The following is a 22,232-nucleotide window of genomic DNA, read 5'->3' on the forward strand; positions in this document are numbered from 1 at the left end:
GCCCTGCTCAGCCTCCTCCTCTCCACACTGACACTCCCAGGTCCTTGCTCCTCACCACAGCCATGGTTTCTCCAGCCATTCCTGGCTCTCCTTCCCGTGTTCTCCCACATGAGTTATCTCTCTCATTTATTTTAATGACTGTTTTCCTTCCCAGTCATTATTCAAGGAAACATCTCCAGGCCTTGGGTCTGAGCCTCCTGTGAGATCCAACACCTGGTGTCTGATCCTGAGCCTCCCTCCAGCCCTCCTGGGTCCTCCAGCCCCCATGGTATGAACTACTGAATCTTGGAATGGTTTGGGTTGGAAAAGACCAACCAAAGGTCATGGGACCAAGTTATGGTCATGGAATACTTTAGGGTGGAAAAGACTTCTCAGACCATGGAGTCCAGCCCTTAATCCAGCACTGCCAAGGCCACCACTGACCCATGTCCCCAAGTGCCACGTCCACACAGCTTTTAAATCCCTCCTGGGATGGGGACTCCACCACTTCCCATGGAGCGAACAAGTCTCACCCCACTGTTGCTCCTGAACCACTGAACTCTGCTTTTTGTTTTCCAGACAGCAAGAAGTCCAACTTTTTACTGAGCTAGGCACCTAAACTACTGAACTACCACTCCTTTACAAAAAAAAAAAAAAAACCAACACCTTAATGATGCACTCCTTACATATTTAAATGACATTCAACTACACGAGTGTATAAAACTTTGCTGTTATAAATAACATTGTTGACATATTGCACGAGACTGGTGGTTTTTATGCTGCCAAACCATATATTTTAGCAGAATAAAAAGAGAAAGGCTCCTGGAAGGGTTCAGGAGTGTCCCTGTAAATAGGAAGTAGTTTCCCAGATAGGGGTGGTGTTGCTGTATCCCAAAATGTCTGCGAACATGGTGTGCTCAGAGCTTTGAAGCCAGACAGAGCCTTCTGAAGGGTTTAAAAGTATATCCAGCATTTCTGAAAATTTATCAACATATAAATAGAGCAGGGCTCTGCAGGGGTTCCCCCCACTGCGCTGATTTCCTGAGGTGAGGAGGGGAGAAGCGTTTTCGGGCCAGATCCCAGCCTCAGTGAGAAGCCTTGATCACCAGAAGACTGAAGAATTTCATAGAGGAACTCGGACAGCTCCTCAAGGGGCACAAGAAAATAACATTTGAGGATTGAATAAATTGGTTACACTTAGGGAAAGAATTAGGAAGGGCAGAGATGCCCTGTGTGCACTCATCCCACGGGATTCCTGAGCTGAGAGATGTGGCATTATTCTCCTCAGACCACAAACACTCATTTTTACATCGAGGATGTTTTAAAATAAACCTAAATTTCACAATGCATTTGATAAAGGACTTATAGCAGCTGCACCCCCCCCCACTCGCCAAAACAACTCCATCAAATTGTCGTTTGCAAATCAAAATTCACAGATAAGAACACCTTGAACACACGAACTTTCCCTGAGGCTAAATACAAGTTATTTCCTCTCCCTGCTGCAAGGCTGTGACGGTGACATTGCATCAATAAACGAGCTCCCGAAAATTGAAGGAGCAAATTCGTGCATTCCAAGGGATGCAGAGGAACGATTTTGTGGGATAGGCAAAGACAGCAATAAATCGCTACGACTTCATTTTATGCTGAGTAAATTTCTCACCAGCTCACCAGGTGCCAGGCAGCACACCAAAAAGGACAGAGCACAAAAACAACTTTACTGTGGTTCATGAGGAACTTTTGAAACTCTCAATGCAAGGAAATATTTACATATAACATAAAATAAAAATAATATCTATTCAATAATATATATATATATTTATATATTTAATTAAATATTATATTTTTATATAACATATTTTAGATGTAATATATGTATTACATATTAAATTAAATTATAATATCTAGAATATGTATTAATGTAATAAAATCAACACATATAAAATTATAGAAGGCAAAATTATAAAATGACTCAGTGGCTGCTGAAAAAACCAAGCACATCTTGGTATTTCCAAATAATTTGGCTTGAGTGTGATGGGCAGCGTCAGAACTCAAACTGAGCTTAAGGAATATACCTTGGTAAGACACAGCTTTGTGTTACCAGGGTTGTATTGATTTTTCTTTCACTGAGAAAGATAAAGATTTAGCTGGAAAAACAAGCCAAGGTTGCCTTTGAAGCTTTCAAATAGAGAGTGGACTCTCTATCTAAACTGTTTAATAAATAAGGCTGTGAAGAATTTTCAAATGCTTTTTTTTTTTTTTTTTTAACACAGAAATATCAAAGTCTCTCTTTGTTACCTGCCTCAAAGTAATTGAATTATAGGAAATATTGTAGACAATAATGGGGAGCTCCAGAAGACACTGATTTCATCCACATCAGCCAAAATATCTGCAGCAGCTGATTCTCCTGCAATTTGAAGCTGTGCAGTGATGGCACAGATAATATCCACACTTGGAATAGCCTTTATTTCTTTTACATTATGGGTTTTTTCCTGCCCTTCAATGCCTTATCCTAAAATTAGAACAGCTCCATCTCCATATATGAAGTTTATGGCGTTGGTGAGTCCATCACAAGGACACACTGATAAAGCCTCTGCTCCTAAATGAAATTCCTCCCTAATAACCTGTCCTAGAAAAGCAGAGCAGTGATAAGAGTTTCACTCCATGCTGTGCATCCTCCTCTCCACTGCTTGATTTTGTGATTTGATTTCAATGCCAGATCTTGCCGTAGCCTTCTTCAGCTGCTTCTTCCTCACAGAGTTTTGCAAAAACAAATTCAAAACCTGCTTTGAGAGCTGAATCCTGAGATAAGGTTGGAAGCAGAGCAGCTGTATAGGTACAGATAGAGATCTCAATATATATAGATATATATGCACATATATTGATATATATCTATTGATATACCCACTACATTGATACAAATACAGGAAAATTCAGCAGTGCAGTTCTTCCTGCAAAAGAAATTACTCAACTCCAGCTGTTGTTGTCTCCATCTCACACAGATTTAGGGAAAATGCTAAATACTAATTCCGTGAAGGCTCTGAAATTCAAGCTGATTTTGCTTCTACACGTCGCAATTTCTTTTTAAATTGGTTAACAGAAGATGTATGCAAGTGGGATAATATTGATAAATGCAATTTTGAAAATAAATTGGTGCTTGGTGATTAAATGGCACGGTTGAAAGAAGGAAACATGTACATATAAGAGAGAGGTACGTAATTGACCAAATTATTAATAATCAAAATATTTCTTAAATTCAAGTGTTTGCATGTCCCTGTTGATCTCCATCAAGGAAAGGTGACTGTCTAAATTTGGACTCAGTTATAGGCTCATCATACCCTATAAAAATCTCAGTTAATGTTCCTCACAATATTTACAAGATGTTTTCAAATTGCCTCCAAGTTTGCAACAGTGACAATCCTCATGCTCAGCATTGCAACCACTCCTCCTCTTTTATTCCTTGAGACCTAAAATCTTGAAAATGTCTGTTCCCTTGTTCAAACAACACATTTGGGATTTTTCCACACGTGCAAGACATCCCTCTTTCCCCTAGAACAGCAAATTCCTGGCTCCTAAAGGTTGCACAGCCTGAGCAGGAACACAAATTTTACCATTTTTAGTCTGAAAAGGCCACTACAAAAATCAAATTGATGCCCCATTGCCTGGGTTAAATTTTATTCCCATGTTATAGATGGGAAAGGACAGGACAATAAAAGGGGAGATGTTTGGGAGCACAAGGCAAATAATTCAGGTTTCCATCTTAAGAATCCCCAAGTGTTTCCATCCATTTCCTAAATCTGCCCTTGTGACCAGCAGTGTTCCCAGGCTCCTGACTCTGGGTCTCCCTGGAGCTGCATTTTCCTTTCTTTTCTCCCTCCTCTGGGGTTCCTGGGAAACATCCTCTCTGCTCTGGAGGGCTCCCACACATCACATTTTAAACCAATCCAGCCCTTTTTTCCCTTTATAATCAAAACCCCACAGCAGCTGGCAATCCCACACTGAGCTCGTAAGGAAAAAGGGAGTCAAATATTTTGAAATATCTTTTTGTTTCAATTGAAGCCTTTTAGAACCAGAAATTAAGTAATAAATAGAAACTCAATAAAGCATGAAATGTAGTACTTTATGTTTAACTGTGGCCATTGGAACTGATTTTAGTTTCTCTCTGCAGGGTGTGCTTTGGGGCTTTGGTTGGGGTTTTTCCAGATGCCACTCACTCATTCACAGGGATTTACACACCTCAACAGCTCCTCCACTAAAAACATGACATCTCTTGGCAATAAAAGGTTAAAATTCACTTTGCTCTCTGACTATAACAGAAATACCTTTGCAAGCTAATGATTGTAACAGGCTGCTCTATTCCTGAATAAACATTCTAGGGATTTCCTGAGATGTTGTTTTGTTTTGTCATTTATTTTTTTCTTTTCCCATCTTTTTAATTGAGGGAAAAGAATTTGGAGGGCACAGCCAGCTTAGGTGGTATTTCAGTCAGAAATGTGTGTATGTTGTCTTTCTATACACTTTTCAAACTGAAAAAATTACATTTACACAGCTTCTGGATATTCATTTTATAGGAAAAAAAAAATCTTTAAAGCTTCTCCAACTCATCTCCTTCTGCCAGTTTTCCTGGCCAACTCTTTCTTAGTAATGCCAGCAAATGCCAAAAAAAGTCTGGTCTCAACAACCTTTCTGTCTGTTGAAACCAAGAGAGAGGCAGTTTCTGTTGGATACACTGAATTCAGGGATCCCACTCTTTCTCCTGGAGGGAGTGGGCAATGCCAACACGGGAATAGGCTCGGTGTTGCTTCGAGGACAAAATTCCTTTTGTTGACTTTTCCTGCAGCAGATCCATGTCCAGAACCTCCTTTGCAAGGCAGGTTCAGCCCCTGCCAGGGCAAGGGCCCTTTTTTGGGGCAGGGAGGCTCTTGGCTGTCCCAATTCTCACATCTTTTCTCTCCCTGCCCCTCGCCAGCAGCGTTTCTGTCCCAGGACAGGCTGTACCTCACAGGCAAACATCGAGGCAGACAGGAGGGAATGGGTGAAGCTAAAGTAAATAATGGAAGACACTAGAGTGGGATTGCATCCAGGATTGCTGCCTGGAGGAGCCTGTCATGCCCAGCTCTCCCACGGATGAAGCATGCCAGAAAATAACATTCACCAAAAAATCAACAAAAATTGGGCATCTCAGAGAGGATCTGACTCCCATCTCCAGGCAGCAGCTTTGGATAAAATCTTTGCCCCTGCCCTCATTGAGGTGGTCTCAGGTAATAAAATTCTTCTAAATATTTGAATTATTTATAGGTTTCATTTTAACACAGAGTGCAAAATGCTGCCACTTCAGGAGGAGGCAGAGCTGTAGCTACCCCATTCCTGGAAGAGTTCAAGGCCAGGTGGGAGCAGCCTGGGATAGTGGAAGGTGTCCCTGCCCACGGCAGGGGGTGGAATGGGATGAGCTTTAAGATCCCTTCCAACCCAAACCATTCTGCGATTCCAGGAATCACTCCAGACAACGATGGCTGGCTGGGAAGGGCTTGGCAGGTTCACCCCAAAAAGACCATTTTTATGCAGGGAATGCTCCTCAAAGGATGTGGTCAGTGGAGAGAGAAGGAACAAACAAGGAGATGAACCCTGCCAAGGAACCACCCTGGTGGAGGAGAGGGCCAGAAGAGGAAGGGGGAACAAGGTCATGCAGCAGAAGCCAAATAAAGCTGCTCCTAAGGCAGGAGACACGGCAAGGGCAGAGGAACGAGGGCAGGACTGAGGAGCTCCTCATTTCCTGAGCATGACTGCAGCTTCACAGGAAACAACACATTCACATCTTGGAACTGGGCAGAGCATGAAAGAACCCGGGATCTAAATGGAGCCTGACACATCCTGGTGTGAAATGGGACAGGACCCCTCCCTGCCTCCAGTGACAGAGCCATGAGCGTGTTCAACTGCTGTGTCCATGAGAGCAAACACACCTCACAGCAGGCAGTGTCACCTGCAGAGTATGGGAACACAGGGCAGAAACAGCCCCAGCACACTGTCACCTGCAGAGTTATGGTGGCACTGGGCAGAAAAAGCTTCAAACCATTGTCATCTGCAGGGTTATAGAGACACTGGGCAGAAAAAGCTTCAAACCATTATCACCTGCAGAGGTATGGGGACACTGGCTGGAAATAGCTCCAGCACATTGTCACCAGCAGAGTTATGGGGACACAGGGCAGAAACAGCCCCAGCACATTGTCACCTGCAGAATTTTGGGGACACTGGCCAGAAACAGCCCCAGCACATTGTCACCAGCAGACTTATGGTGGCACTGGGGAAAAACAGCCCCATACCATTGTCACCTGCAGAGGTATGGGGACACTGGGCAGAAGAAGCTTCAAACCATTATCACCTGCAGAGGTATGGGGACACTGGACAGAAACAGCCCCAGCACATTGTCACCAGTAGAATTATGGGGACACTGGCCAGGAACAGCTTCATACCCTTGTCACCTGCAGAGGTATGGGGACACTGGCTGGAAATAGCTCCAGCACATTGTCACCAGCAGAGTTATGGGGACACTGGAAAGAAACACCCCCAGCATATCCTTGATCAAGTCCAGGAAAACCCTGCAGCTCTGGCAGCAGCCCCACCACACACACAGTACTGAGTGGAAATGTATCTCACAATGATTTCACCCCCAGCCTCTCCAAGCTCCATCACCTCACCATTTGTACCAGGCTGGAAATTGCACCATTCAGCTCCAAAAGCTCCATTTTGCTTTAGAGCTGTGTCCTTGAGGAAAGACAAGTGGGACACACAATTTCCATGAGATGAAAACTGAACACAAACTTTCTGCTGCAATATCAAAATGATACAGATAATTTTTAACTCATCTACACAAGCTTTTTGAAAGCAACTGGCAGAGTTTCTTGGCAGGCATTTTATTTCTAGAAAAATACCAACACCTTGAAAGCCTTTTATTGTCAAGATATTCCTGCTGCATTTTAAAAAGCCTTATTATCAATCCTAATTATTTTTTTTATCAGGCTTTAAACTGCCTATAACCTCTATGACTCCTCATTACAATTCTGAAAAATGAGAAATATTCCTATAGAAGAGGCAAATCAACTGGGGCTTGAGTAAATCATATTGAAATAGAATTATAATTCAACAACAAAGGCACTGGGCTTGTTAGCTGTAGGACTCAGTGGATTGACCAGCTCAATTTACTTCTTCACCCCTAAAATACGCACTGAGAACAACTCGATTTTCTGTGGCTTTCTGAAATAAGGATCTTCATTGTCAAAATATGCCAGCAGGTCATGGTTTCCCCTGCTCAGAGGATTTCAGTCCTTGGAAAAGCCCCAAGTTTTGCTGCAGTTACAAGTCCACAAAGGACTCCTTGCAGGAGCTGCACATTGCAGGTACCAGGGGCATTTGGCAGGAGAGAGCCTGGTCTAGTCTAGGGTTCAGTCTGACCCAAGGCACTCACAATAGGAATTAAGAACAAGGGAGATTCTTCTCTTGCCTTTAAAAAGAAAAAAAAGAGAAAAAAGATCACATGCTCAGAGCTGGAAAGCAAAGCATTCTTTTAATCCAACACCGAAATTCATACCTTACACTCGCAAGATCTGTTGCAAGAGATGTGAAATAGCCAAGTATAAGCTAAATTAATTCAATATGAAAATGCCTCAGTACAAGCACTTTACAAACCCAGCATAAGGCAGGAACTTAGGTTTAGATTTTAATCCCACATTAAAGGGTTGCTAACATGAACTGCACCATTAAAATCAAAATATTTTTCCCCCTGTTTTATTGCAGAAAGCATGATCTGTTTGTTTGTGGGTTTTTTGGTTTGTGTTTTTTTGGTTTTTTTTAAATACCAGCCTGAAAACTCAAGTTAAAGTGGATTGCTTCAGCCCCATCAGCTTTTGAAGGATTGCTGGGGCTCCGATCTGAGACACTACCTCATAGCTGGTGGGTCCCAACCAAACCCTCTGCAGAGCCCCTGGCCACGAGGGCTGGTACTGGGAGGCAGAGCTCCCCACCATGATATCACTGGTGATCTCTCCTGGCCAAGTATGACAGAATTCCTCCAGCAGCTCAGCGTGATACGGGCTCAAGAAGGGGAATTTCACCCTGTGGAAGGCTGCAAACCCCCATGGGGAGCAGGAGGTGTCTGCTGGGCTCTTCACACAAAGCTCTCCATTTTCTGTTCATTCAAACACCCAGCACTTCCAACAACAGCTGAGCACAAACGCTCACACAAAGCTCTGCAAATTTAACACGCTGCATCACTTCAGCTAAAAATGAAATGGATTCTTTTCTGGGATGAATCCCAGTTGTTTAACACTTCCCAGTATGCCCAAGCGACTCAGGCAGGAAATGAATCCTCGTGTATCTTAGCTGGAACCAGGGCACTGATTCAGTGCACACAGAGAAAAGAATTTTCTCCACTCAATCACCAACAGAAAGTTTTTATTGGTGGTCCCAGCTCCAGGAATTTCTCAGCCCTGGAGCTGCTGTGTGAGCTCCAGCAAGTCCCTGGAACCAGGACACACCTACCAACATTTCTTAAAAAACGTCATGAATTAAATTATCAGATGGATCAACTGGTTAAAGGAGGTTGGATGGAAGGAAGGGAACATGTTTTCCTCCTCTTGGAGGAGGTGAGGTGAGAGGGGTGGCTTTGAGCTGCTTTGGCTCACTGGGACACAGAAATTCCCTGACAGCCAGAGGAGGTGCCACGCTCCCTTCCCTGATTGTGTCCATGCAAAACTTAGGCTGCTTCCAAATTAAACAAACACAGCAGAGTTGCTAACTAATAGAGCATATTTGCACTAATTACTCCTCAGAGTGGCCCTACAAGGCAGGAGTATGGGGATAAGGAAAAGCAAAAGAAATATCAGATTGTTTACCAGGCTATTAAATTAATGACTTCCAGGTTATTAATTAAAGGCTCAAGGAGAGGATCTCCCAGGGAAGGTTGTGGAGGATTAGAGCTGTTCCTCTGCCTGTGCCAAGCTGCATTCCCAGCTGATGACACAGCTTGTGCAGAGAGCACAGCTCTGCCTCTTATAGTCGATGCTCATGAGTCATAAAAAATATGGAGAGCACTATAAATTCTGGTTATGCCTCTCTCTCTCAAGATATGTAAAACAACCATGTAAAAGAGCTATGAAAGCTGTCCTCTCAGCCTTCAAAGCCTTGTTTAAGCAGCACTGTATGATTCCCCTTAATACAATTGTCTGGAAGTCTAAACTTTGGTAATTATTTCAAATGAAAAAGAACAGCAGGAGGCTCAGTTGAAGGGAATATAAACAATTATCACTTGCACGAAGGCTATGCCAGTTATGAAATAAACTTGAATGGGTTTGCTCTTGAAAAGACTGAGCTCTAAATTAATTATCTGACAGAGTGAGTCCCTCAGCTGTGCATCAAACCCTGTGAAAGGTGCAGCAAAGAAAGGAAATGGGAGCCAGCAGAGACCTGCCCTGGGAAGGTGGGGAGGCCCAGGGTGCCCAGGGAAGCTGTGGCTGCCCCTGGATCCCTGGCAGTGTCCAAGGCCAGGTTGGACATCGGGAGCAGCCTGGGACAGTGGAAGGTGTCCCTGCCTGTAGCAGGGGGAGGAATAAGACAAACTTAAGGGTCCTTTCCAACCCAAATCATTCCAGGACTCTGTGAGTCTCTGTGATGCCCCAAGAAGTTCCTAATAAAACTGAAACTGGTGTGGAGACCAAAGCTCTAGATAAGACCCTGCCTACAGCTCTCTTTGCCCCTTCTGCCAGTTTGCACCTCTCAATGTGTTCTTGACTTTCCAGCATTATTACAGTGGCTTTTAAACAAATTTAAAGTTATTTCCTCTGTCGCCCAGATCTTTTTCAGCTTTCTGATGTTTGCATTTTTGTAGTGGAGTTTCTCACAGATTTTCACGTAAACAAAGTGATGTTATTGTAACTGTCCTTGTTTTTTGTTCCTCTCTTGAGGAGGGACAATTGATGGACTTCTAGTTTGACCAGTGTGGTTGGAGAGGTGGCAACCTCATCCTCCAATCCATGGCTATTGTCCAAAAGCTACATAAACAGAAATAGGAAAATAAACTTCTCTCTTTTGCCCTGATGACTTGAGTGTGTGTGTGTTGCTCATTTCATGTCCTACAGAGACATCCCTCATCTTGCCAATAGTATTTTGTCTCAATGGAAAAAAAAAAAATCCCTATTTTAGTAGGTGTTGGACTAGGGCCTTAGAGTGAAGGCATAAAAAAATGCCAGAAAAGGTGAAAAGCGTAAGTGTAACACCCAATAGATGTAATAAATCTGGAGAATCATCAAGATAACCAACAACTGTCAGAGCTGATGATACTTTTATAGATAGCAGAGAATTTCACACTGAGATGCACGTAATCAGCACCCAGAATTCCACACAAATAATCAAGATTCTGATGTTTGCTCCTGAACACAACCCATGGCACAATATTCAGGAATGGGGCAGGCAGGGATGCAAAAGCTGCTCCAGGAGCACAGGGAGATGCAGTGCATGCTAAGCAGCAGGAAATGGTAATCCTCTGCCACTTCACATGCACAATCTTAGAGCTGTGACAAGTATACACTTAAAAACCAGAAGAAATATGGTCTAAATATATATTTTATAGCTGGCTTTCATCTTTATCTTCGCATTTCATTGCTAGAGTTTATATTCAAAGCATAACATAACACCAAGAAAGAAAAAAAAGAGTGTTGCTACAAAAAAAGGAACTCTGCCTTCTCATCTTTCTTTCTTTCTTTCTCCCTTTTTTTTCAAAGCCCTTCTTTAAGATTTCAATTTGCAAGCCTGATTTATTCCAGCCCGGGCAAAGGAAGGAAACGGATTCACACAAGCTCAGAATCTGGCCTTGAAAACTTCAGTTTGGCAAAGCAGTGTTACTGTTCCCTGAATCCACGGCCCCTCCCCAAAGGGGAGAAGAATTTCTGATTGGATTGGATTTAGAAGTCCCTGGTGTTGGAGTGAGAGCTGGAAATGTCCTGCAGATCTTCTCATCCTCTCTGCCCACCACGAGCACCTTTCTTTTCCTCTGCTTCTCTGTAACTCCAATGCAACCCAAATCTTTTGGGGTGTGGGAAGCCACAGAAAAAGAGGTCTCACTGTCTGCAAGCTGGTAGAGAGGTGGATTTTCCAATCTATTCTTATATATCGAGGTCAGTGACAGTATTTTAAAAGAGTCCCGTGAGGCTCGCAGTGATCCAGGTGGATTAAGGGTCTGACCCAATGACAGGTAGATTGTGTGCTGCTACCTTCCCACAGTTCATTATTTTAAAGGAGTCACAAAGCACAATTTGCTCACTGATTTAAACATCCCCCAAATTTAACATCAAAACTCAAATTCCCTGTTTGAAATTCCATCCTTTGAAAGCAACCTGGGCTGGCAACTTGCAAACTCAAATGGAGTTCAAGCATCTTGGGGCTTTCCAGCTTCTCATCTGGATTTTTGGGAACCACACTCAGCTCCAGGCTGCATGTCCTCAAATACCTGCCCAGGTTCAGCTGCATTCCCATTTATTTTTATGAATGGCAGCTGTATCCTGACTGGAGCACACACAGGTGAATATTGCACTTGGACAGGTACAGAGATCAGGATTACAAAAAGAAGATCCACACGCATCAAAACGTGCAAAATATCCCTCAGTGAGGAAAGCTGCACCTAACTTGTCCATGGGCTTTTAGAAAATTGAGAGAAATAAATATTTCAAGGCACTTGGTCCTGATTCTCTTTGAGTCCTTGCAGGTGCCAGTGATGGCATTACAGGTCCTACACAGACAAGGGCAGAGAAAACCCCACAGGTGAGCGACTGGTGCCACACCCTGAGCTCTCTGTATTTACCTGCATAGCTGATCGCATCAAATCCTCACTAAATACTTCCCATTTCTCAAGAACTCCATGCTTTTTACAATCTGGACCAAACCCTGGGTCCAAAGGCAGCTCCACTAATCTGTGTCCCCCTGGGAACAGGAGTGTCAGCGCAGAGCAATGCCACACTGGGATCTCCCCAGCATTCCAGCTTTTCCATGCCTGCCCTGCCAGGCATCATTTCTCCACTGTGATGACCTTAAAAGCATAAAAACAGAGCCAAAAGCCCCTTAATGCCCATGTGAAACATTTCCTGGCTGGCTCTTGTCTCCCCAAGAGGAGGGATGTGCTGCAGGCTCCGGAATAACACCACTGATATTACCTGACCCGCAGCTCCTGTGCTGCAGGGATCTGGCACACACCAAGCCCTCTGTGTCCCTAACAGGGTGTGAGGATAAAAGCTGAAGCCAAACAGATGGTCTTCAAAAAAATCTCTTCCCTAAAGTGTTCTGTGTACTAAAACATCACTTACCCAAACTCTCATCAAACTTGGCTTGATTTGGGAATCGCGAGCCAAGTTGGGAAGAAAAAATATTCAGCTGGAAATATGTTTGGGGTGGGGGGGAAAGAGGCTTTTTGCTGCACTTAAATAATATAAAATGAAACCATTTGATTCAAAACCTTAGAAATATCTAAGAAAAATAGAACCCAACCCTTGTGTGCTTAAAGCAAGCACTGAGGTGGGGGGTGGCAATCAACACAGAACGCAAAGTGCTGAGCAAATGAAAAAAGAGAAGTGGAAGGACAACTGGAGCTCTAATGTATAATGACCTATCAACACATGCTGCAATGCACACAAAATTTCAGGCAAGGAGGAAATCACATCTGCAGGGAATATGGGCAGCTATTGTTTGAAGCACAGGGTGATGTTGCACAACCCTTCAGGGGCCCGATCCTGCTGCCACACGGCCACAAATGCAGCATTTTCCCCTCAGCAGCAACAACTGGACACTCAAAATAGCAGCCACTAATTTTGGCAGCCTGCTCAGGATTGAGCTGAATATTACAGCCACTTAATAAAAGAATTTAACTGGGTACCAGTAAAATATTCCCACTGAAAATGATACATTTTCTAAATTGAAAAAAAAAAAAAAAGCCAGGAGAAATGTTAACGACCCCAACTAAACAAACAGCATCACACAGTTGTAAAAACATTGAGGTATTTCCATAGTAGCTTCTCTTAAGCATTTATATTTTATTTTTTAAGTGTTTCCCTATCCAGGACGCTGATAGGACGAGGGGAAAAGGCCCCAAGTTGTGCTCAGGTTGGATATTAGGAAAAAAAAATTCACTGAAAGAATGGATAAGAATTGGATCAAACTTGCCCAGGGCAGTGTTGGAGTCTCCATCCCTGGAAATCTGAAAGAAATGACTGGATGTGGCACTCAGTGCTGTGCTTTAATTGATAAGGTGGGGCCAAAGGTTGGACTCGATGACCTTGAGGGTATTTTCCAGCCTAAAGAATTCCATGATTCTACAAGAAGTGCTGGTATCAGCACAGGCATCTTTTAAACAGGAAAAAAACCATCAACATTTCTGGAATGATGCCACCATGAAATCCTGGCCTTGGTGTCATAAAGCTTTGACTTGAGTTGGGGAAGGTGAAGAGAAAAATTGATCTGCCCAGTAAATGATCAGCTCTCTCTAGACACAAAACACTTAATCTACACTTAGGATATCCCAAATTCTTGAAATATAATTTAATTTTATGTCTGAATTCAAAATTGGGGCTTGCCTCTCACTAATTTAAACTTTCATAGGAAGCACCTAAATCACGAGATGCCCTTGAAAAAGCACATCCCAAGTATATTAGAGTAAAATCTGGTTCGAGGTAAGCAATTTTTCTTTTTTTTCCCCCCCCTCAATAAATGGAATTTTCTCACTGCTGCTGAGCAGTTCTGTGTGTTGGTGCCATTAGACAGTGTGAATTATCACACATTTTTTGCACTGTGTAGTCGGCCCTCCACGAGAAAGTCATTAGCTTAATAATCATTCCTGACAGATTCCAAGTGAGAGATTCCAACAGATACTGCAGCGACTCCTGGGGTAAATAAAAGGACAGTTTTATCTCCAAGATGGGAGAGAAGGCTGCACTAAATGATGAGTGTGCTTTCCCAGGGACTAATTGTTAAGCAGGAGTATTTACAGTTAAAGGATTGGGGAATGGGGCCATCATTGCCAGGCAATTATCTGTACACAAATAACTTTAATCCCTTGGCATTTTTATAGCCACTCCATTATTTATTTTACCATATATCCTATTGCAATACCATTTCCCTCTTACAAGTACATACTTTTTTTGACTTCATATACAATTAAAATAAAACAGAGGAACACTTTGAAATGAGTTGAAGAACAATAGATCCCATTTAGCCATCAAATACAGCAGTATTTAACTTTTGTGCTTTTGATCAATATTTATGTGACAAGCTATTCATTACTCTTCTCCTCTACCACTGAAGCTGTTGTTCTTCCCACAGCCTGATGTGCACTTTTGTGTATTTAATTTATAAGTTTCCATGGAAAAGAAGTATTCAAAAGGAAAAAAAAAGTGCTGATACAGCACGTGGATCTTTCTACCAAGCCACAAATCTTTTCTAGTGTTCATCTTAAACTGAAAGTAATTCTGGGAAACAAATTAACGATATAAATCACATTATCATTACTCACAGAAAGAAAGATACTCGGTTGTAACTCTCTCAGAGAGCTCCAGTGAGTAGCTAAAAGGCCTCTCTCTATATGGAGAATGCCTGTTTCTAATTAAATGATCTAAAAATAGAGTTGCACATACATCTAGGACCAAGCCATCTGTGTTATCTCTCCAAGATAAGCCATTCTACACCCACTCCGATATCCCTTTCATCACTGCACAGATTCAGAACTGGGCCTGGCCCTTCTTGCCTATTTAGGAAGGGACAGAGGAAAAGAAGGGAAAAAATTAATCCAGACAAGCTTTTTTTGAAAGTCAGAGCCCTTGTTTGGAAATGTCTTTTCACACCTACTCGTGTCAATCAGCAATGTGATCCAAAGCCACGTCCTGCAAGCAGTGGCAGTAGTCAAGCAGGATTTCTCCATGGAACACTTTCCCAATCCAGCAAGGAAAGCTGTTTCTAATTGGCTCGCTGGGATTTTTGCATTGTTTTTGTGGGTTTTGCTTGTTTTTTTTATTCTTCCCTCTTTTTTCTTTTTTTAACTATTTAAAAACTTTGCTTTTCCCTCTCCTCGTTCAGATAATTAAAAGTACAACATAAAAAGTGAGCTAGAATCAAACTGGAGTTAAAAGGTTGGGAAAGAGTTCCCCTGATATGTTTGGTGATAATAAACAACAAACTGTCTTCATACTTCAAGGAGGAGACAAAACCCAGCTATTTTCTTTTTTTTTTTTTTACCTAAAAGCAGCTTCCTATATTGCTCACAAATGTCTGAGAGGAAAAAAGGAGGAAAGCTTATCAGGGCCTGTCAGGAGGGGGAAACAATTTCTGCCTGCTCAGAGGCAGTGGCAGATCCTTCCCTTGTTAGGCAAAGGGAATGCAGAGTATGAAGGGAGAGTCACCCCTCACTCCCAACACGGCACAGGGGATGGAATTAGGGAATTTTGGAATTTGGGGTCTCCCCTGGGGTAATTAAGTCCAGATAATGCCTCAGGCTGCAGCCAGCACAGCAACATTACTTACACTGATCCCTAAATTTCTTGCTGTCAGAGTGTATTTACTCAAACAAACCTGTTTGGTGTGCTTGCCCCGCCCTCAGTTTTGGTTTTGCTGTTGCATGATACAATCTCAAGCAATGCAATTATGATTATTTCACTTTAAACTTTCATTTCTGCCATCAGAAAGAAGAATGCATCTCTGCAGGAAAAAGGTATTAATTTTAACCAAAAGTCTTATTCAGTTCTTAAATTAAATAAGCAACAACTTCAGATATGTGGCAACAACAATATAAAAACACTCTTATAACCTGTAGGATGAAAGTGCATTGAATTCTCTCTGCAGCCTTTAAATTGTTACACACCTCAGAATAAACAAATAGGCAAAATGAAGACTAACCTTTGAATAAATGCCATCTACTGCTCTCCACTGTTCTCCATTCAAAAGGAAGGGAATTGTTATCTCATAATCTTTGGACTGGTCCTTTGACATCTGCAGCCTCGGGGACTCCACTTTGTTGTCCACATTCTCACCTAAGGACAGGGAGAAGCACTTCAGGTTAGCTGGGAAGGGCATCTGACGAGGTGAACCTTGTTATTTAAGGGACTTGGCAGCATGTTTGAAACGGAAATAATTCAGGAAAATGATTAAACACTAAACCACCGTGGGCTCGTGATGTCAGTGTCAAAACCTACACAAATTTCAGAGAGAGCTGGGGTTGGGGGCACAGTTGGAGGGGGATCAGGTGGTGGCAGCAGAAGACAAAGCCTGCACATCAAGAGTAGAGATATCAAGATGCAAGGATGTCATCGTGGAGGATGCACAGTCTCATTAGTGGGGGAAAAAACAGGTCTGGAAGAGAAAGAGAATATAAACTCTCATTGCAATAACATTCTACTCCTACACAGGCAAATGACTTCAATTCATACCATCAGGTCAAAAAGCTGTTTGCATGCAGCATTTATCAAGTGTTTTTCCTCTCCCTAAGCATATTAATGGCATTGTGCCTGTCAAGGCAGAGCCCTAAAACCAATATCACAGGACAAGAGCTGGAAAAATAGCTGAGAATAAATCAAACAGAAGACAGGGATGGCTTCCAGGTGCCACAGGATAATCAAAACTCTGGTGGGGTTTGCCACACTCTCTGTGCTCACCTAATGCTCTCAGAGGATGAAGAGTCATATTCTGAGCAGAATAACCCCCATTTAGTCACTGTTAGAATTAGCTTAAAAACATCTGTGCTGTCATTATGGCTAAGCCAATGTGAGCAGAAATAAAGTCTGGTGCTGTTCAACATGCTTTAAAAAACACAACACTTTACCTAAAACACACCAAAAAAAACCCCCAACTCACAAGAGAAAAAGATAAAATATGTTGGAGAGAGGAAAGTTGTTTGCCGTACAGAGCTCTTACATCCTTTAATTCAGCCCAGGTGACAGAGGGCTGGCAGGACACAGTGTCAACCCTTAGAAGAGATGATCCAAACCTGGCCCAAGATTTGGTTGTCCCCTGGGGAGGCACATGAGACACCATCTCATCAGCCTGGGAGGGTATAGACAGAACCTCCAAACCCTTTATTCTCATTATCAGGCAGGAAACTCCCCTGCTCAGAACAGGAATTTATGAAGCATATCTCAGCAAAATGAGAAGAGTTTGGCTCCAGCCCTGCTCTCCTTTCTCCTTGGCTCACCAGAGCAATCTCAACCACACCAATAAATGACTCAGGCCCTTCCATTATTTTGTGGGATTTGCATTCTGAAAGTGTCATGAGATTAAGTTTTCAGAACCCCTTGGGGGGATCCTTATCCTCCCCTGGACGCATTGTCTGCACGGCTTCCACGCAGTCTGACACCATGGAGCTGCTGTGGAGATACCAGGAAACATCAAAGTCTCTCTGATACTCCTCCTTGTGCCTTTCCTGCTCATTCTGCAAGGCATGAACTTCACAGCAACACCCAAAACAGCAGAAAAAAAGGGAGGGGATCAGCATTTGTGCACAGATGTGTTATTCCCTAAATAGACAGCCCAGCAGCTATAAAAATGCAATGGGAAAAAGGAGGAAAATCCACACAAAGTGTAGTTCAGTCTTGCCACTCCTACATCTCTTCCACCCCGATGAAGTGATGCTGGTGGTGCACGGCAAAGCAAGGTTACAATGAGCAAATTTAATCTTCCACACATGCTTATTTATCTGCTGAAACCCCTCATTGTGCAGAAGTGTTGATGGTCTGGAGACAGACATCAAGACAGGTTTATAGGCAGCAGTTACAGCTTTATTGGAAAAGATAATTTATTTGGGGGGAAACAAAGCAGACGAGCTTCAGGGTTTGCAAACTCTTCTGAAGCCACAGCATTTTAAAAAACACGAGATCAATTTCTGTCTAGTTGCTTTCCCTGAGCCAGATACTTGGCTGCTTATCTGAATGTTTTTATTTAAATTATTGGGTGTGATAAAAATCACAGCTTCCTGCGGAAGGCAGAGGAAGCACTGCAGCCCAATTTTGGGCCTCATTCTGGAGAGAATTTGGGCACATGGATTGTGCACTTGCTTAACTCCCAGCTGCCCTCAGTGTGATATAAGCACAGTACGGTGTCTTTTGTATATCAAATAATGGTTTTCTCATGAAATTTCATTATATTTATGGACTGGGTATATTTCTGAAAGACTGCAAAATAAAGAAACTTGTAAAGCTGATAAATAAACTCTAACCCAGCCTTTAAACTAAAAAAAAAAAAAAAAAAAAAAAAAAAAAAAAAAAAAAAAAAAAGGTATGGGGAAGATAAATAGGTAAATCCTTTAAATAAGTTTCTGCAGCCTGATTGCAAAGCTCTGAAGAACACAGAGCAGATAATAAGGGATCAGAGCCAGGGAAGAGCAACCCACACTTACCTTGACTAGGAGAGATTTGAAAGGCAATGGGACACAGACATGGAGAGAGAAATATTCAAAATCAGGAGGGAAAAAACCCACAAAAATAAACTTAAGGCCTCAGGTACAAATGTTGGATAGTTCCTGGCAGCCTCGGAGAGCCTTCGGCCCGCAGGGCCCTCACCTCGGCTGGAGACACCAAGGAATTTATCCCAGTCAGGGATACTTCACCCCTTCCCTTGCACAACATCTGAGCAAAACACATCCCCAGCTTTGTCCTGGTGATTATGGTGATGCTTTAAGTTTGAGCTTTCCTGTATTTCAGGTTCTGTGCTGCCCAGGGGGGCAGTTCTGAGCTCACAGTCAGTGTCACTCAGCTCTGCACAGAGCAGGGACACAAAACAAAGCCTTTTCCTGCTGCACACCAAGGACAACTTTCAGGCCCAAAAGCACAAACAAGGGTGGCTGAAGGGAGGAACAAGAAGGATGGGACCTCACAACCCGCAGCCGGAATTGGACAATTAAACCCCAATATGCAAATGGACCAAAACTTATAAAAGTGTGAGACCTCATGACCTGTCAGCCATTTTGTGACCATTCTTAGTCCACCTTGGGTGTAGCCCTGGTCAGGCCCTGTCCTGTCCAAGGTGTACCCTAAAGGCCTTTCAATAAATCTCTACTTCATTCTCCAGCTCTGTCCAGTCTCTGTTCCAGGTCAGCCTTCCTGAGGCATCCCTGGACCCCATCTCTGAGCACAATCCAGCCCTCCCGAGGAGCATCCCGGGGGCACCAGGTGGGATGTGCCCGGAGCTCTGTGCTGGGGAAGGGTTTCCATCACCCCAAACACATCCCCCAGCTCCCAGAGCTGCAGTTCCTCACGCACTCAGACGTGCTGGTATTTCCTCTCTGCCACTCTTGCATCTCCCTTCCCCGTTTTTGGGAGGATTTCTTTGAAGCTGAACCATTAGAGTTGTTTGTGTTCCATTAATAATGAGGCCTCTTCTCTACAGGGACTCTTGGTACTACAGCAGTATAAATAGGGTAATAATTGAAATCAGAGAATTGAAATTTCGGTAATGTGTCGTGAGAGGAGAAGAAAATCAGGCCATCTGCAATACCAGAAAGTTATATTAGACCCAGGTTTCCTATCTTTTGTGTCACATGCACCTACTTACTCACCTACTTATTTTCCATTTCAGTGAAATTCTGTCCAGCTCCTCCTGACGCAAGCTCATCTCCCACTTTTTCACATGAAAAACTTCACAGTTGTGTCTGTTTTCTATTTTCAGCCTGCACTGAAGGTAATGCTTTTGATCCACAAGCAGCCCACAAGCTGATGCAGCGCCCTTTATTCTTTTTTTTCCCCTCCCAGTAATATAAAAGCTACTTTGTACAAATAGTGAGATGAGTAGATGTTACTTGTCAGTGACTTTTGTGTGGCTTAAATATTTTTCATCTGCCATGTACTTCTACAACTTTTCTGCTTTGCACACTATCGTACAAGGGCTTGTTGGCAAAGAAGTTTAGAATGGCTTTCATCTTTTTGCTTTTTATTTCAGTTCCTCCAAGCTCTGTGCAAAATAAACTCTGAGCATGTGATGTGACATCTTTGCTTAGCGGCCACTGCCTCCTGAAAAAACCCAGACACTCTCCGGATTTGCATTTACTTAGAATTAATAAGCTTTTAGTGAGGCAGGGCAATTTATTTGTCCTCATGACAAACAAAGAGGTGAACGTGCCCAATGCTGAGTAGCTCTGGATAAAATGGGATTAAGTGCAAGGGAAATAGAATCTATCCCACTAAATGCACACCCCAACCCTCCTGCCAGTGCTGGCTGTGCCCCCCTAGCACAGAGCAGGACAGGAGTCAGACCTGGGCTGGTTTATAAACAACATCCATCTCTTACACACAGATTTACAGAAAAGTCAACTGTGATGCAGAGCTTCCTTCCTGCTGTGGATGGGCCCATTCTTGTCCCACACAATAACAGGGACACACAGAATAACATGGTTCAGGGAATCCCACAATGGTTTGGGTGGGAAGAGACTGTCAAATCATCCCATTCCATCCCTGCCATGGGCAGGGACACCTCCCACTGTCCCAGGCTGCTCCAAGCCCCAGTGTCCAACCTGGCCTTGGGCACTGCCAGGGATCCAGGGGCAGCCACAGCTTCTTCTGGGAATTCTATCCCAGCTCCTCCCCACCCTCACAGGGAATATTTTCTTCTCCAAAATCCCATTTAAACCTACCCACTTTCAGCTTAAAGCCATTTCAAAATGTGAATGGGACTTTTTTGGGTCTAACTGCAGCAACCTGTCCCCTGTCTCTCTATCCCTTGTCCCCAGTCCCTCTCCAGCTCTCCTGGAGCTCCTTTAGGCCCTGGAAGGGGCTCTGAGCTCTCCCCAGAACCTTCTCTTTTCCAGGCTGAACAGCCCCAGCTCTCCCAGCCTACCCTCACAGGAGAGAGGCTCCAGCATTGCATCACTCATGAGGTGCTCAAGGACTTACACAGCCCTAGAGCCTCACAAAAGCCCAGCCAAGGTCCCAGTGATGTGTGAGATGTCCATTTCCATCCCTGACTGGAGCTCTGTCTCCTCACACTGTCCCCAAACACCCCTCATGTCCCCCCCTGCACTTACTCCTGAGGTATCAAAATTACAGAAGGGAGGGAATAAAAAAAGATTAAATTAAATTATCCTTGTGTTACCTTTCCTACTACAAACTGGCTTGAAACTGTAGAGTCACAGCCTGTCCTCATTTTTCTCTGCAACAAAACAGCCAAAGCACTGGAATAATCTTTGGATTGAGAACAATAATGGAACAGAGTAATCTTTCTTGAAACTGAAATCAGCTAAGGGCAGTGCTCTGTGCCACAGGCAATGCCCTGCAAGTCAGGAAGGACATCCTTTATCCATTTCCCTCATTTTCATCAGCTTCCTCAGTTAGTTCTCAGTTTGTGGCATCCATGACCTGGATGGGTCATTCCTGGCTGTGGAGGAAGGGATTTACACCTGGCTGCATCCAGCAGTCACTCAACCATTGGCACTGGGTTTGTGGCCAGTTCCTGAGGTTTTCCTGGAGCCTCCACTGCTGCATGGGGGCCCATCAAATGGCAAAGAGATTTATCCCCCTCCTCAGAGGCTTTTCTCTCACTTGGGATGATTCTTCTGTCACCTCCAAACTCAAACCAGAATTTTTTAATCCAAAATTCCCAAGCTTACACACTGAGAGGGGAGGACCAAGTCTTCTCCTTCAAGATGGAAGTGAGCTTAGGAACTTTAGGAAGGGGTGAAACAGGGTAAGAATGGAAAGTTGCCCACATACACAGCACCTACAACCAGGCAAGGGAAGAGTTTTACCACAGAGTAAGAAAATATATTAGGATCAGTCTGTATTTTTATCAGCAACCTTAACTCAAGAGTCCTCCTGAAATCCACTGCTCAGAGGTGGGATATGACTGCACAGAGAAGGACAGGAATGTTACAAAGGACCCAATAACTTGCAGGCTGCAGCAAGGGGTTGAAACCTAGGAGGGTTTTACCCTTAGGGATCATTGAGATTTCTGCTCTAACCATTGCTCTTCAAAGAAAGTGACACCAGAATGACCCCACATGGTTTTGGGGATAACATTGATAATGCTGCACCAAAAGAGATGTTTCCAGGGAATACCAGAGATCCAAGTCTGTCCTGAGAACTGGTGGGAGAAGCACATCTGGAATGCTGGGGGCATTTCTCCTCACCTGCACTCACAGAAGATGAATTGAGCCTGGAGCTGGTGGCTTGGAAAGGCTGCCAGGGGGAGCAGGGAAGTGGAAAGACTGAATTACAAGATGGGAACTAAAAGAATTATTTTACATAATCTAG

The 22,232-nt window shown here is 43.4% G+C and overlaps 1 protein-coding gene across 1 annotated transcript in view; it reads right to left on the minus strand.

Moving 5' to 3' along the window:
* The window catches only part of ADAM12 (ADAM metallopeptidase domain 12), a gene marked incomplete at its 3' end in the record, with an annotated part of 173,837 nt that overhangs the window by 140,569 nt on the left and 11,036 nt on the right, over positions 1 to 22,232 (minus strand). Inside the window, exon 2 of the mRNA XM_083866274.1 lies at positions 15,898 to 16,031. Within this exon, the coding sequence (XP_083722400.1) occupies positions 15,898 to 16,031 (134 nt within the window). The remainder of the gene's footprint in view (positions 1 to 15,897; positions 16,032 to 22,232) is intronic.

Source organism: Zosterops lateralis (assembly GCF_965231275.1).
Source record: "Zosterops lateralis genome assembly, chromosome: 8".
NCBI classification, from domain to species: Eukaryota; Metazoa; Chordata; class Aves; order Passeriformes; family Zosteropidae; genus Zosterops; species Zosterops lateralis.